Raw genomic sequence first — 17,227 nt, forward strand, 5'->3', positions numbered from 1 at the left:
ACGCTTGGCTTAAAGCATGTAGGTTAGTATATTAATTTTATGAAATTGTCCGTTTGAATATTCTCATTTACGATGTAATAAACCCAGCATGATTGCACGCCATGTTTGATACTAATTAAATTCAGTAGAGATATGAGATATCATATAATAGTTCAGTATATAATTATAATTAAATTAAATTGAGAAGTCGTACCGCGACTACGTACGACGTACCACGAGCAGGGAAGACGCTATCTACGGCCGCGTAACGATGCATCATATTTATTCGACCGCGTATATGTTTCTTGTTGAAGAAACATTAAATTTGTAATGGGTCTATGATCAGCTTCCCCAACCATAAGTCCCTACTCTACTTTTAGAGTTTATGAGTTTTGTAATTATTAAACGATACGTGGAGATGTAGATATTTCTTCAATATGAAAAAGTCACATATCCTTATCTTGTAAGCGGATTAAGGAGGCCACACAACCTTGATAAGACAAATACCACTGAACTCTGTTTTGATCATAAGTTTATTGATCTGATCTGATTTTGACTGTCTCAAATTCAAACTTAATTTTGCGTCAAAGTGTGTGTAGTTTTATATATATAGTGTTCGTGCGGTGCTGCTTTTTAAGAAAAAAATAGGTTTATGTTTTATTTATCGATTATAACATGATCACATATTAGTTTAGATTTCAAGAACCTATTTATAAAAGTTAGAATTCTTTAACTGATAAAAAAAAAGTCGTGATTTACACAATATCTGGTGTATCAAACTGTTATCCATGGTGGGACATAAATGGTGTAACTAGTATGTTTAAAAAATATTTTAGTTACAATTGTTGTTAAAATAATACTACTTCTGAATATATGTATTAATCTTACAAGATATTTGGTAATAGTTAAAGACTAAATTTTAAAATTTATAAGTAGGCAAATAAATACTCAAAGTCTTTGGTCATAGATCCTCCAAGAAAATAGTTATGTTTTTATTTTACAGGCACAAAGTCAGTTGACATTAGATAGAAACAAAACAAAAGTCAATGGATATTAAAACGTTCTCAAACCTAAAATACTTAATGAAGTTGATCATATTTCTATTTTAAACCTACTTGTATGATGAAAAAATAAAAGTCAAACTTAATTCACATATAATATAATTAAGTTCTTATCACATAGGTTTTGAATAATTTGTATGTCAACCACGTAGGTTTTGACTAATTCGTATAAGGTATTAATAAACTAACTATTTTAGCAAAATAAAATAAAACAAAGAAAACTAACAATATATGGCTGTAATGCACGGTGAACGTGGGAGAGAGATTATTATTTATGAATAATCAAATTAGTAACAAGTGGGTTTACTGTTAGTGATATATAATCATGAATATTTAATCCTGAATGTTTTGTATTGTGTCTTTTGTTTCATGACCACATGGTTATTCCATTCACTTCTTTTATCATATTAAGGTGATGATTGTTTTACTGATTTTTAGATTTTGGTTTCTGGTTTTTAGATTTTGGATTTTGGTTTTTAGATTTTATTTTTTGATTTTTGGTTGTTGTTTTTGCAGTAGATATTATTTTTGAAAAACATGATTGGTTGTTTTAGATTTTGATTTTAGTTTTGGGATTTCCTTTTAAAATTAATAAAATAAAAATATTAGCCAAATGTTTCTTTTAAAATAATAATAATACTGTCATAAAAAGACATATAAATTGTTTAATAACATTATAAAAAATATAAATACAAACTAAAACTATCGTAATTCCTACATAGATACATAAATTTGATAATACATATATTTATGTCATAAATCCATTTTAAAATGAAAATTAATTCTATGTGTAGACTTAATTTTTATACGTGAGTATATTTTTATATTTTATTAAACTATTATATATAAAGGTAATAGCTAAATTTTGTAAACACAAAAATAAATTAAAGTGTAACAAATTTACAATATATAGACTTAAAAAATTAATTAATTTTCTATAACATTTATGTCACAAAAATATAACTAAAATTATTGAATTTTTTTTAAAAAGAAAATTATTTTTTGGTCGTAGAGAAAAACCAAGAGACTTTTTATTTGTTTTTTAAGAAAAAATAGATTATCAAAAAAACATATAAACCTTACATAAAAATAAATTTAAATAACTAATTTTATTTTATTTACAAGTTTTAAAATTGTTCGTAATAGAACTTACTTTTGTATTATATTATTAAACAAAGACTTTTACTATAGCTGATTTTTTTTATAGTAGTTATTGTTTTTATTTCTTTTCATGTGTTAATGCATAAATGTAGAAAAAGTTTAAATTAAAAAAAAAATTGAAAACTATCGTTGGATTTTGAAAAAAACCATAAAAACTTCAGAGAAAAACAGTTATTTGAAAAAACTAGTTTCCCTAGATTATAGGAAATCTATTTCTTTAAAATCTTGATTTTGGTTTCAAAAACCAAAAACTACTTTAGAATCTGTAAACAATGAACCTCTTGAGATTTAAGGTATCGGCTAGAGCCAGAGGTCTCGGAGACACGTACATTTGGGCTTTACTGTCCCCTCGGCATTGCAACGAGCCAGCTCACTCCGAAAGGACAAGAACTCCGCAATGTGAGCTGGAACCTCTCCGCAATAAGGAGAACTGATGAACTTCTGCCGGCGACAAAGTATAAAAAATAAAATTACTAATTACAAAAAAGTTTTATTATTAAATAACTAAAGTAAACGAACTTTTTTTCTTGAACATAGCATCACCAGTTTATTTTTAGTATCATAAATTTCATACCGATGAAATCAAAACCATTCATAATGAAATAATCTAAACTTTAAACTAATTTAATTAATACGGTTTGATTTTATTACAAATTAATTTAAATTAACAAATATTATGTATAATAATTTATGTTATTTTGAAATGTTAATTTATATGTTGGAGTTAAAACAAAACTATTTTGTGCTATTTTATACATGTGGGAAGATTTTTACCATAGAGAAGTGTTTATGTTTCAATTTATGGCTTTTATTGTACTTTTATGGATTTTTTTTTTTGCTTAACTGCTTTTATGGATTATTACTAATAATTAACATGAAACAAGTTATAGTACGATTAGGTCGGGTGTGTTGATTTTTTTCTAGTGTGATTTTAACCAACTATATCGTTCTTTTCGTCAATATAAATATGTTTATGTAATATATTATTTTATAAATTGATTTTTTATAGTTTTATTCATTCCAAATAAAGTTTTATTTTTCATATTTTACATTTTTTTTTTTGCTAAAACCAAGATTTGCAGTTGATTTAATATATATATATATATATATATATATTATATTTATATTATATACACAATAAAGCATATCAAACAGCAATACTAAATTTGGCATGAATCTTATGATATATTGAGTGATACAAACATTTGAACTTAAAAGAATATGTTTAGTATTATCCTTGTTTGTCAAGTATTTTTAGTATTGGACTCAAAGGTGGTTTATGAGCTTTATCAAACTTAAATGAGCTTTTTTATCAAACTTAACTAGTATGCGTATTTTGTTCAGAAAAAAAAAAACTAGTATGCGTGTATGTAGCGCGTGTGGTTATTTGCATATACCATCCTTCAACTTGCATATACCATCTTCAACAGATTAAAAATAGATAAACACTACTAAAACCAAACATTAGAAGTACATGTATCATCAACCATTTCTATTCTTTATGCTTTATCTCAATGATTATTTTTACTTCTAAAAATATCTTAAGTACAGATAAACACAAGAGGTTACTACTTAGTTGGAGCTACAAATTAAACTAGTTATATAATCCTTGAAGTGTAGGTGTAGCCTTCAATAAACATGGCAAACATTTAATTAAAACCGCCCATTACCTCTCCTTTGTCGCTAGTTAAGAGCCAAATTGCCCCTTTCCTTGACTTTATTCTAATTAAAAAACATATTATAGTAATATAAGTAATTAACGATGGCTAATTCTGGTCAAAATCTCACGCGCTATTATTTTTTTTTCTTCTCCTGCATGCTCTTCGACACGTGCGCTCGTCACTCTTGTTCAAATGAGCTGGCTCGACAAAAAAAAAATTCCTTTTAGGAAACTCCCAGTCCTCTCTCCCCTCCACTGCCTATAAAACCAAATCATCTCTCCCACTTGATTCTCCATTTCAAACAAACCTCCATTAGAGAAAATCCACAAAGATATTTCAAGTGACGAATTGGGTTTTGATCAAAAACTTATATTAATGGATTTCTCCAGCATGTTCCTCACTCTCTTTGTGGCGGCTCTGTTTCTCTGTTTGCTCCGGCTAATAGCCTCCGTCGCCGGATCCCGCCGTAGCTCCTCCTCGCAACTCCCTCTTCCTCCGGGAACAATGGGTTATCCTTACGTCGGAGAAACATTCCAGCTTTACTCGCAAGACCCTAATGTGTTCTTCGCATCAAAACAAAGAAGGTCTAACTTTGCACACAATTAAAAAAAAAAAAAACTAAATTTAAAAATTTGCTGTCTGAAACAGAAAAGTTGACTTTTTATTTATTTATTATATGGTAAAACAGATACGGTTCGGTGTTCAAGACTCATGTGTTAGGATGTCCATGTGTGATGATCTCGAGCCCTGAAGCAGCGAAATTCGTATTGGTTACCAAGTCTCATTTGTTTAAACCAACTTTTCCGGCGAGCAAAGAGAGGATGCTTGGAAAGCACGCCATCTTCTTCCACGAAGGAGACTACCATGCTCAACTCAGAAAGCTCGTCTTGAGAGCTTTCATGCCTGATTCAGTCAGGAACATGGTCGCTAACATTGAATCAATCGCTCGAGAATCACTCAGTTCTTGGGATGGAACTCAACTCAACACTTACCAAGAAATGAAAACAGTAAGCCTCCACATCTTTCGTCACTCTTTGTCTTAAAAACAGAGCTTCCCCTGTTTCTGTTTCTGTCTCTGACACGATCTTTTTGTATCAACAGTACACTTTCAACGTGGCGTTGATCTCGATACTCGGAGAAGACGCAGTCTTGTACAGAGAAGATCTGAAACGATGCTACTACATTCTTGAGAAAGGTTACAACTCGATGCCGATCAATCTCCCGGTAACACTATTCCACAAAGCCATGAAAGCTCGCAAGGAGCTAGCTCAGATCCTCGCTAACATCTTATCGCAAAGAAGACAAAACCAGTCTACGCACAAAGATCTTCTCGGATCATTCATGGAAGACAAAGAAGGGTTAACCGACGAGCAAATCTCCGACAACATAATCGGAGTTATTTTCGCGGCAAGAGACACGACCGCGAGTGTGCTGACGTGGATCCTCAAGTACTTAGCAGATAATCCAACTGTCCTAGAAGCTGTCACTGTAAGTACATGTTTTTTAAAAAAAAGGACACTTATGGAAAGTCTCATAAAGGAGTGGCAATTTCATAAGTTAATGAGGTTTTGTTGGGTAAAACAGGAAGAACAAATGTCGATAAGGAAAGAGAAAAAGGAAGGAGAGGGTCTCACTTGGGAAGACACAAGGAAGATGACACTTACTTCTAGAGTCGTCCAAGAGACAATGAGAGTTGCTACAATCTTATCTTTCACATTTAGAGAAGCTGTAGAAGATGTCGAATATGAAGGTATTTAACAAACATAATATTAGATCATGTCTATACCAATGTGTTACTTACATGTGACTTATGCTAAGTAACATGGTTTCTACAGGATACTTGATACCAAAGGGATGGAAAGTATTGCCACTATTCAGAAACATTCATCACAATGCTGATTTCTTTTCGGATCCCGGAAAATTTGATCCATCGAGATTTGAAGTTGCGCCGAAGCCGAATACATTCATACCATTTGGGAATGGGATCCATTCTTGTCCGGGAAATGAGTTAGCTAAACTTGAAATCTTCATTCTAATCCATCACCTCACCACTAAGTACAAGTTAGTTGCAAATTGTCATTTTTGACGTAGACTTGAAACATATTTGGGTTAATCTTCTTCTGGAAAATTTTTCTTCTTTTTCTTATGAGTGATTTTTTTGGTAATTTTCAGGTGGTCAATCGTAGGACCAAGTGACGAAATTCAGTATGGACCGTTTGCTCTTCCTCAGAATGGACTGCCTATTGCTTTGGAACGAAAACCAGAGGTTGACATGTGAAAATAAATTACAGGAATACCTTTTAGCCTTCGAAAGCTAGAAAGTAATGAATTCTTACCATATTGAGAGATACAATATACAAAATGAGAAGGGAACAAGAAAGAAAAAAAATACAAACGGAACTCTCAAGTGTACATAGATTTCAGTTATATTCTATCTTTATAGAAATTTTTGTTTAGGTTTAGGAAATGTAGAGGATTAAATAGGTTACAGAGAAGTTTAATTAATGTTAATTTTGTTCTTTTATGTCATTTCTCTCAATTGTAAATTCTTTTGTTATCGATGTAATGTATATCGATTTATGGAATTAATAATGTTCAAGGCAAGTTTCCAACAAAATTTGCAGTTTGTCAACAAATTCTTGTTTAATAACTAATTTTGTTAACTTATTTTATCATTTCGTATAACAAATACTAACTAAATTTTCCATGTATGATATTTGGAGAATTTTCATATTTACCACATTGTTGGTATTATTGTTCATGTTTATCATCACTAAAGAGACATTTTTAAAAAAATACATACTTTATTAAAATGTAAAAAATTCTTATACCCTTGTTCTATATATATAATAAATAAATTATTTAAATAAATAAAAATATTAAAAAAAACATTTTTAATGTTTCCGAATTATATTTTTTCAAATTCAAACTTTTTATAATTTGTTTTTTTGAAATTTCTTTTTTGAAAGTTTTTTTAAAAACTTCTTAATGAAATTCGAAAATATTTTTTAAACAATTTTTAAAGTATTTATTTTTATATATATTAGAATACTAAACTCCACATTCCAAAAATCATATCATATACCTCAACTTTAAACCCTAAGTCTAGATTAGCTTACCCTAAAGTTATAAATATTTTTTTTTCTTTATAAAAATGAAGATAAAATAGTTAAATTAAACATGAAAAGTGGTATTATGAATGTGATATTTTTGGCAATTTTCCATGATATTTTGTGTACAAAAATCATTAAACAAAGTTATGGACCTTTTTCTTCTCTTCATCCTTATTTCAGGCATTTTGTAACCATTTCCAAAGGCAATTTCAACCAGGTCAAGGTGCACATCTCGCTGCACAAACAAACTACAGCGGCGGAACCGCAGCTACTACCTAAACTTGGATTATGGTTACTGTGGTGGAAGAGGCCGATCGAGGAAGTTCTGTCTCCCTTAAAATGGCGTTGTTGGTCACTCGCACTTCTAGCACTCTGTTTTGGAGTTCAGTTCTTTCGGGTAAAGAACAGCTTTATGGTAACCAATATCTCAAGATTTGTAGGCATTATCATATTGGCTAGTTCGAAGTTCCTTGCTTAAGCCTCAGGAGAGAATTAATGTTGGTTCTCCATGTAGAGAGACATAAAAGTAACATGAACCTTTTGGTATATGCAAACCATTAAATATAGATAAATACTTCATATGCTTTGTTATTTAATATTCTAATATACATATAAACATAAAGCAAATTTTTAACACTTACAAGTTAAGAATTTATCTTTTATATATAACGAAAAAGCACATAAGGCACTATATTAGAAGATTCCTTAAACTCTTGATGACTACAAGCTTTATACAATTATGTAAGTTACTTCTTCGCCTTTACACCAAGGGAAAGAAAGATACCAAGGCTTTCTCCACCAATTAGTGTTAAGTAACCTATATCCTCTCTCATACCTCTCACCAAAAAAGCCAAGAACTTGGTCCCAGCCTGGATGCTGTCTCATTAAATCCTTAACCAAAACCCCAGTCCGAGAACCACATAATAATGCCCAGATTGTCATCTACCCATGCTACAAGCCCTTTCATCTGGTGTGCGGGCATCATCTGTGCCATCATCTCTATTGCTGTGATAATTGGTGGCATTGTAATCTTCGTTGGTTACATGGTCATTCACCCGCGAGTTCCCATCATTAGTGTTGAGTATGCTCACCTCGACCTCTTAAAGTAACTTTTCCACAACTCTTCCTCCTTTTCTTTTTTTTTTCCTTGAAATCTTGAGCATTAGCGATCGGTTTCTTGTGTTCTTTGCTTTTATTGAACCAGGTATGATATAGTTGGAGTCATGCAGACGCAGTTAACGATTGTGATTCGCGCAGAGAACGATAATGCTAAGACTCCTGCTTTGTTTGATAAAACCAATTTTAAGCTAAGCTACGAAGGTAAAATAATAGCGTATTTAAAACAGGATGAGTTCGTAGTTGCTAAAGAGAAATCAGTTTTCTCTCATTACGTGGTTCAGTCATCTCCAATACCATTGAGTACACAAATGAAGCAAGCCATAGACTACGCGATTAAACAAGATGTGATTGTTTTCGAACTTAAAGGTGGGTCAAAGGCTCGATGGCGAGTCGGGCCAGTAGGATCGGTCAAGTTCGAATGTAACCTTAGCTGTGAGCTTAGGTTTAGACCGTCTGATCATAATTACATCCCATCTCATTGCACTTCTTCTCATAAGCATTAGGAACTCTTTGTCTCTCATTTGATTTTTCTTTTTAAACTTAGTTAATTAGTTTTTAAAAATATTTTTGGGGCCGGTTTTTTATTTTTCTAAAATAAATGTAATAAACTGTTTCATAATATTATCAAATGAACAATCTTGCCCTCTCTCCCAAAGACGTAGAACATAAAAGAAAAATCATGATATTGGAGTTTTCTTGTCACGAAGGAAGCTTATTTTTCATCCTTACAACATAAAGTTACTTTATCGAAACTTTATATTCTTTTAGCCGTGGAAAGCATAAACACTTGCGTCACGGCACTTACCTAATAACCACTTTTTGTGGGAGGTAAATTGTAATATATTTTACATGTAATTAGGAGTTCTTATTGTATCTTGGACTTAGAAAACGCTGGATTAACGAAGTTTTGGGCCTTGACCAGAGCCGGATCCTAAGATATATTACCTTAAGAAATAGTTTCTTAACTTTTTAGTTAAAAATTAAAAAACAGTTTCTTAAATTCCTCTAAAAACCCCGCTCTAAAAAATTAGGGATAATGATGCTCTAAGGTTTGGCATGGTTACCGGATAAGAAGACTATGTTGAGAATAATGCTTGGAAATGAAATTTTTATTAGAAGTTATATTTCTTGTGGAAGCAACCCGAAGTAATTGCTTTGAATATGCATCTTTTGTCATGATTAACATTTTTACTGGATTTTTTTTTAACTTAACATAATAAAAGGATATACAAAACAAGATTACAAACCAAAACATAGTTCTTTTACCAAAAAAAAAACAAAACAAAGTTCAAACAACCGTTCCACGTGAGTAACGTGAGAGTTGGCGTAATAATAGTACTTACTTTTCTTTTTCACTCAAACCAAATCTAGTTAAAATCTCGGGAAACAGGACTGGTGCGAAAGGAGAAGACTTTTCCAAGAAGACACGCGTCTATGCATGAATGGTCTGTTATTCTCATTAAATACACATCAATGGAGGCTAACCTATCCACGATATTTAGATTTAGAGAGAACAAATCTTTGCCAGATATGGTAACTGTTGTCTCTCTATCTCTCTTTCTTCTTTCTATCTTTTCAATTGAGAGAGAGAGAAGAGAAGAGAAGGTCCGAGGAGGAGACCAAATATGTTACGGCGGCCTCTGACTCGCTTGGTGCAGGTCGGGAACTGATTGGCTGACACCGCCACGTGGCTTTCCATGGTTGGCTTGTGAGCAGGGATCGGATCCCGCCTTGTATCAAGTGAATCCGAGTCCGACGTGAAAGAAAAAAAAGTCTTACAACTTTCAGATCTGACACACTCATCAAATATCTTGTAATTGGGGATTTATTCTTCTTTGTTAATCTTTTATTTAGTTTTGACGCATGATGATTAATGGCTATGCTCTTAAAATTTCAGGATCTAAGGTGTTTCTTAGCTATAGATCTCGTATTTGAATTATTCATAGGTTAAAGATTGGTTCTTTGAGTTAGATTTTTGTGATGCACACTCATGTGCTGATTCTGAATCTCGAAGCTTTATGCTTAATGGGGGTGTTGAGACTTTTGAATCTCAGGTAAGTTCCTTCTATTGAATCTCTGAGTTTACCTTGGTCATCTGAATTTGATTTTCAGGTTTTTTGTTTGTTTAGAAACCATGAAATTGAATCTTGTTCGGTAAGAAGGTTCATTATGTTGTCGGATTCGAGTTTATTATGGTTTTTAGCAAGTTTTGAAGAATCTTTTAATAGAAATTAAAGTTGATTTCCATTTTTTTTTTCAGATTCGTTTTGGTTTCGATAATGGTTTATTCCGAATAATATTAATGGTTTCCTTTTTGGATAGTGTAAATATAGAAACAAAATGATGCACAGAAGCATATAGTGTTAACGTGTCTGTGTTGGTTATTGTGAAGGATTATGATTGTTGCTAATGTATGACCGAGAGAATCTTTTTGGTGAATGACATAATAAAGCTGGATTGAACAGAGGTGGAGAAAGATGTAGTTGCACTCGAAATACTTTATTTGAAGGTGAGTATGGGTTTATTTTTGTCAATCTGATTCTTTTTTCCTTTACCCTAAAATTACTTTAAACCTTTGTTTTAATTATAAAAGTCACGCATGGCTAAACGCTTTAATCCTCTAAACCCCTGGTTTCGTTTATATACTCTCTTCTCTGATGTCAACACACCGTTAGTAGTAGAGTTTCCTATAATTTGAATAATCTTCTTTTGGTGTTGCTTTAATCACAGTTGTGGCTTAGGAGTTCTTGCCTGATCGGATTTAACAACGCACAATTTTTAAGGTTAAATTACTAACCATCCATTTCTAAGTTCTTCTATGCTCTTCTAACTTATCAGAATACAATGCTGAAAAATCTGAATCTTATCAGAATATGTCTGTAATAGTACAAGAAAAATACTCCTTCCGTTCCTAAAAGATGTATGTTCTGGAAAAAAAATTTGTTTTAAAAAGATACATTTTTTACTTTTTCAATGTATGATTTTATGAAAAATTGTAAGTTTCAAAAAAATTAATAGTGTTTATTGAATTTCTATTGGCTTAAAGTTATGAAAAATTGTTATTCACAAAAAACAATGCATATTTAATGAGTTTTCTTAATATATGTGAAAAATCTAGAATATACATCTTTTAAAAACGGAGGGAGTATGTAACTTTGGACCAAAGTTAAATGACATCATTGAAATCGGATTCGAGCAATTTAGTCAAAAGGTTTTAGGTGCAACACTTCCTGCCCCGTCAATTACCCATTAACTAATATCTTTGTTCTTTTTTTTTTCTTGAAAATATACTTAACTACTGACTAAATTCGGTTTAATCCTTCAGTTGTCGCCATGTACAAACAATGATATTCAAGGACAGGACCGAACTCCAACCTAAGGGCTTAATATTAGATTATTACACTGTTTTCTTTCTCCTCTTTACCTGTATTATTTTTGAGGTAAAAAAACATTTTTTTTTCATTTTATTATTTTTAATTAACAAAAAAACGTGTGCAAGAGAGCATCTTATTTAAAAATGGACTCTCTGTACCTACCAATGACTGACTACTTGTAAGCATAAGTTGCCAATATATATCTGAAAAAGTAGATGCTCTACTTGAATGGGTTCAGAATAATTGCATTTAACTATATTTAAAAATTAAAACCAAAACCAGTATAAGACTCGCCTGTATAATTTTAAAAGTAAATAAATTATGAATGAGGTTTAGATTTTAGACCTAAACATTTGCAATGAAAAATGTGATAATTAGTTACTCGTATAGAGTGTAGGGGTTTACATATCTAATATCAAATTTAGTCCCTGTGAAGAAGAGGTAAATTTTTTTTTGATGTTTCAAAGTTCAAGCAACGACTTGCTTTAAATCCCCTAAAACCCTACAACTTCTATCACTCAATTTTGATTTCTACTCACTCTTTATCTCTGTATATGTCACCTGCAAAAACATACAAATAATTTTAAGAACCACAACTTTAGCAATGTAGACATGCGAGATTGATTGTATGTTAAATCTCACCATGTATACGTTTTATAAAGTAGTCCAAGTCTGTAAAGTAAATAGATCCTTGAACAAGAGGAGAAGGTTGGCTATAAGTGAATAAATATAAGTGATAGCTATCTGGAGGGGTTTTTGGTTTAGCCATTTCATTTAGTCTCATACAATCTTCTCTATCTAAAGAAGTTATCGCATTCTCTCCACCAAAAAACAAGTCCCTTAGTTAAGAAGAATAAGCAAATTTCTCCACTAATCTTTATGGTTCAGTTGTTATAAAGCTAACCTTAGACAATGTCAATTAGGCCGAATCTCAGTGCCCTGAACCCGTCCTATAAATTTTTGAGTTTGTGCTTAGTTATAAACGCTTAAAATGAACTTTTCGGATTAAATCCGTTTGGGTTTAAGCTCGTTTAGGATAAAGCTGGTTCGCAAAACCTAAAATTTTAATTTTAGTTAAGCTTTGTTTTTGTAGTCGAAGCTATTTCTGATATTGGCATAGTGTTTTAATATTTTGATCCAAGAACTAGCAAAGAAAATGCGAAAGATGTGAATTTACCTTACTCTTTAATCATTACATTAATCACATTTCAAAATTTTAAATTGTATCTTTTTCTTCATGTAGACATACTTCGTTAAGTATTAGTGTTGTTTATCTATATATTTAGTTTTAATTATACATCAGATTATTTTAAGTCTTGTTATATCTAATTTGATTTTATATTTGAAAGAAAATAGTTCAGAAATTATTGCTTTTATGAAAATTTACATGTTTAGAATGATAAAAATGTCAGCTATACTATTAAATAGTAAATTATTCTAAAAAATCTAGAAAAACGGACTCGGCTTTAGTATGTAAGCCTAAACTTTTTTTTAAGTTTGGATTGGATCAAACTCAAATATTTACGAATTGTGTGAATGTTAGGCTGGAGTAGATAAAACTCAAATATTTACAGATCTTATGGATTTTGGACTGTACCGGCCAGGCCATCCCGATTAACATCGCTAACCTCCCTCTTGAAGAATAAGTTCAATTTCTTGTGGGGATGCAAAGTCCTATATTTAAACTCTTTGAGTGAAGATAAACTGGATATGAGTTTAGATTCTCGTTTGCATTTTCCCCGTCTGGTTGTGGTTTATGAGTTTTGCAGTCCCACGTCTGCTGCTTCTGTTCCCACTCTGTTAATTTCGAGTGTTTCCTTTATTTTCCTGTATTAAAAAATGGTAGATATCCGTTAGTTTATGTCTTGTTGTGTTCTTTGCCTCTTTATATTTTGTTTTGGTTTTCGAGAAGTAGTTCATGCTTGGTTAATTGGTTTGGTCTTTACAGCTAAGTTTTTGTTTCCACCACTATGACCGTTTCAATAACATTTTTTAATTATAGTCGTTAATCCAATCATGATAGTAAAAAGATAAAAAAAAAAAAAATTCAAAAGCCAAGAAACGTTAAAAAATAATTTGAAAAAAGGGAAAAAAAAAGAAAAAGAAATGTGGAGGTTGGTTTTGTGTTCCCTCTCGTTCGAACAGCAACACTCGTCCCGTAAAAGTCTCTCTCTCTCTCTCTCTCTCTATCGCAGATAGGTGCTTCGTCTCCTTCTTCGATAACTCCGATCACCTAAAAACGTTTCCTTTCAATCAAAGCATCTCTCTCTCTCTCTCCCTCCTTCATTACAAACATTATATCCTCGCATTTCGAGGTACTTACTCTCTCGATCGAGATTCAGATCTAAATTTCAATAATTAGGGATTTCGATTCTCCATCGTCAATGTCGAATTCGAGCTTCGATGTGGAGAAAGTTTCGATCTTTATTGGATTCTAACTTGGAGATTTCGAATGGCTGGTTTTGATTTTGATGATTGTGGCAATGATGTAGTTTTAGCTAAAAGTTGTTTGCTTTGAAGAGGGAAGAAGATGGGATCTGGGCGGAGCAAATCGTGCCGAGCCTCTACGGAACCTGGTGGTGGTGGAGGAAGGAGGAGAAAACCAATGAGTCTCCTTTGCTCTCTTCACTCTTCTTGCCTCGCTTCTACTTCTCACGACAGTGACGATGACGTTGATCATCAGGTTTCGTTTTCATCCTTAGTGCCTATCAATATCTTGATTTATAACTAAGAGTCTTGATCTCTCCAGGTATGTAACGGAAGGAGGAGGATGGAATCTTTGAATCAGGGAGATGCACAAGATTGTTATGATGATGAAGAACTGAAAGATAAAAACGAGCTTGAGCTTGATGATGATTGTGGTGTTGTTGTTGAAGAAGAAGCAGCTGTAAGCAACGTTGGCGGTTCGGTTCAAGAATCTCCCACTCCAAGTGGAGTTTTCTCGCATTTCAAATTCCTTCCTGGTAACATAAGCTCCAGACTTAGCAGAGCTTCAAGCTCTAGATCCTTCAACACTACTTACCCACGAGAAGTATCTGTCATACAACCTGCTAGAGTTGAGTCTCCGAGGAACCCTGTGATTGACAATGTGGTTAGAGACATTGATGCCATGCGATATGGAGAAGATCGTTCTTCTTCTTCGAGAGTAGGGAATGGTATGGAAAGACAAGTTGTTCGTGAACCTTCCGTTGATCGGAATGTTAGTTTTAGCAGGACTCTGAGTGTTGGACGTCTCCGTGACAGAGTTCTTCGCCGGTCTTCACTCTCTGATTTCACATTCCGTCCTTCACATCAGGGAGAAGATGATACTGATCTCTTCCCTGCTGATAACACTGCAGCAGCGGAGGATACTCCTGTGACTTCAACGTCGTTACTAAACCGTTCTGCTTCTAGCATTAGAAGGACGTTATTCGGAGTTCAAGATCAACAGACGACAAGTCCTCTTGTCATAGAAGGGAGGTATCAAGGTTTATTAGAACACCGATCAGATTTCCTTGAGAGAAGGAGGAGAATTAGATCTCAGGTTTGAAAACTAGTTTAGTTGTTTCATTCTTTGATGTCTTCTCTGTTCAACTAAAGATCTAATCAACTGATGTAACAGGTTCGTGCTCTTCAAAGATTGGGAAGCCGGTTTGAGAGTGTCACAGGCCATCATGATAGGGCTTGTGTCTTATCAGGTCTAGACCAAGCAGGTCGTTGCACATGCCGTGCAGGTACTAACCGTGGTTCCACTACAACAACAACAACACCAACAACCGATGAAACAAACGCTAGAGCTAGCATCTCAAGGATAGTATTGCTAGCTGAAGCTCTCTTCGAGGTATATTACATGTCTTCACAGTAACAACTTCTTGCCACACGGTTCTCTCTCGCTATATGCTAAGGTTTTATAGTGTATTCATTTTTAGGTTCTTGATGAAATTCATCAGCAATCTGTTGTATTATCCTCTCAACAACCATCAGTATCATCAATAGGATCTGTTCCTGCACCTAACGACGTTGTGGACTTGTTACCTATAAAACAGTATACTAAATCACAAAGCGAAGATTCCTCACAGTAATATCTACTAACTGGTTCTTTTACTTACTAATATGTCGAGTCATTATGGTTAAAACATTTTTTTGCCGTAATTTTTCAGATGTTATATATGTCTTGTGGAGTATGAAGAAGGAGACACTATAAGGACACTTCCTTGTCATCATGAATTCCATAGAACATGTGTGGATAAATGGCTTAAAGAGATTCACAGGTATGAAATCTGGATTTGTGATGACAATGTTTTCGATTTCTTTTTTCGTGAAATCTGATGATGCTTTCGCGGCAATGCAGAGTATGTCCTCTATGTCGTGGAGACATTTGTAGACATGATCCATCACCTGAACTACACTGATTACAGTATGAGAGTTTCAGATTCTGCAAAAGACCCAAAAACATTCATTGGTTTTTGTCTGGAACTGAATCTAAATGTTGTATTTTTGCTTGTTGTTTGTAGCTTTCAATTGAAAACAAAAAACAACAAAATTCAAACTTCCTGTATTTTAAACTTCTGTACTTAATTGATAAATTTACTGATGTTGTTGTGTTTCATGAGCATCTTTGCCTCTGATTGCAATTTTCGCCTATCTTTAAGAGCACTTAAAATAGGATTCTAAACAAAATAATAGTATATTAATATAATGTAATTATTGAATTAAAATCTAATACTGGAAAAATTAAGCCATATAATGCAACCTGTGTAGTGAGAGTAACTCACCTTTTCTTGTCGAGTATCTCAAACAAAAACTTTTGTGTTTTTTTTTCTGTTCTTTCTCTCTCTTATTTGTGTTTTAGTTTTCAGTTTTTAATTACTTAAAATAATAAATACGATATCAGATACTATACAATGAGAATGCCCTTAGGTCAAAAATCGAAAGCTTAATGTTCCCGGTCAATTTATAAATAATTTTTTTTCTTGAAGCCACCTAAACAAGTAGTACACAAAATTAACAAATCATCATTTAACTTTATTAACTAGATTTTGATCTGTGCTTTTAAATATGTGTAATATATATATAGTTGAGTTAATAATTATATTTTAATACACAAATAATAACTCATGTAACAATTATATTTTATCTTAATAATTAAATGGACAAATATTATTAATATAATTATTTAAATAATTATACGAAAATAACAAAATAGCATATAATAAATTATTATATGAGTTAATAAATATAGGTAAACATTTAATACACAAATAATCAAACTAATTTAAATAGTTATACTAAAATAACAAAATAGCACAAAATAGCACTAACCTGTTCCCGGTCTATATATAATTGTATTTTAATCATAATTTATAAATCATTAAATTATTTACAAATTTACATTTTCATTACTGTCATTGACATATTCTTTATGTATCACATAATATCAATACTATTCTAAAAGCAATGCCTATATTTTAATAATATAAATTTAGAACATTTGTCAAATTACATTAAGATAAAATTTTATAGAAATATATATTTTTTCGAATTGAAAACCATATTTTGAAGTTTCAGTTTTGCTATAAATATGATCAAAAATGTTTTATTATAATATTATTGGAAAAATATTAACCACTAAAAACAATTAATTAGTATATATGACAAAATAATATGAACTAAATCTATGTAATGGTTCAACCTAGACTATTTGTTAGTAGATAAAAAGTGTTTCTGTTATAATAGTATAGAATTATAGATTCTTTCAATTTTTTTTCATACTCTTATTA

At 32.0% G+C, this 17,227-nt stretch overlaps 3 protein-coding genes and 1 long non-coding RNA gene across 6 annotated transcripts; all 4 read left to right on the forward strand.

The window, feature by feature from the left end:
• The first annotated feature begins 4,141 nt into the window (after positions 1-4,141).
• LOC106386394 (abscisic acid 8'-hydroxylase 3) lies at positions 4,142-6,466 on the forward strand. 2 transcript variants are annotated; one of them, XM_048781427.1, is made up of 6 exons: positions 4,142-4,446; positions 4,551-4,869; positions 4,964-5,350; positions 5,447-5,612; positions 5,698-5,917; positions 6,035-6,466. In XM_048781427.1, exons 1-6 carry the CDS (start codon positions 4,238-4,240, stop codon positions 6,138-6,140), a joined length of 1,407 nt encoding a protein of 468 aa, XP_048637384.1. In that variant the 5' UTR covers positions 4,142-4,237; the 3' UTR covers positions 6,141-6,466. The 2 variants fall into 2 exon arrangements, with proteins under 2 accessions (XP_048637384.1, XP_013681701.2); XM_013826247.3 differs by having other exon boundaries at positions 4,143-4,446; positions 5,698-5,923.
• Positions 6,467-7,732: 1,266 nt separating this feature from the next.
• LOC106385679 lies at positions 7,733-8,742 on the forward strand. The gene is made up of 2 exons (XM_013825586.3): positions 7,733-8,080; positions 8,180-8,742. Exons 1-2 carry the CDS (start codon positions 7,902-7,904, stop codon positions 8,595-8,597), a joined length of 597 nt encoding a protein of 198 aa, XP_013681040.2. The 5' UTR covers positions 7,733-7,901; the 3' UTR covers positions 8,598-8,742.
• A 347-nt stretch (positions 8,743-9,089) lies between these two features.
• Positions 9,090-11,691, forward strand: LOC111198781. Its single transcript, XR_002652935.2, has 2 exons — positions 9,090-10,148; positions 10,487-11,691. It is a non-coding gene; the product is annotated as an uncharacterized LOC111198781 (long non-coding RNA).
• A 1,917-nt stretch (positions 11,692-13,608) lies between these two features.
• Positions 13,609-16,041, forward strand: BNAANNG05500D. 2 transcript variants are annotated; one of them, XM_013826243.3, is made up of 7 exons: positions 13,612-13,783; positions 13,961-14,151; positions 14,218-14,991; positions 15,070-15,288; positions 15,377-15,525; positions 15,608-15,718; positions 15,799-16,041. In XM_013826243.3, the coding sequence occupies exons 2-7, from the start codon at positions 13,999-14,001 to the stop codon at positions 15,857-15,859; spliced, it is 1,467 nt and encodes a 488-aa protein (XP_013681697.2). In that variant the 5' UTR covers positions 13,612-13,783; positions 13,961-13,998; the 3' UTR covers positions 15,860-16,041. The 2 variants fall into 2 exon arrangements, with proteins under 2 accessions (XP_022543759.2, XP_013681697.2); XM_022688038.2 differs by having other exon boundaries at positions 13,609-14,151.
• Positions 16,042-17,227: the final 1,186 nt, after the last annotated feature.

Source organism: Brassica napus, chromosome A6 (assembly GCF_020379485.1).
Source record: "Brassica napus cultivar Da-Ae chromosome A6, Da-Ae, whole genome shotgun sequence".
Lineage (NCBI taxonomy): Eukaryota > Viridiplantae > Streptophyta > Magnoliopsida > Brassicales > Brassicaceae > Brassica > Brassica napus.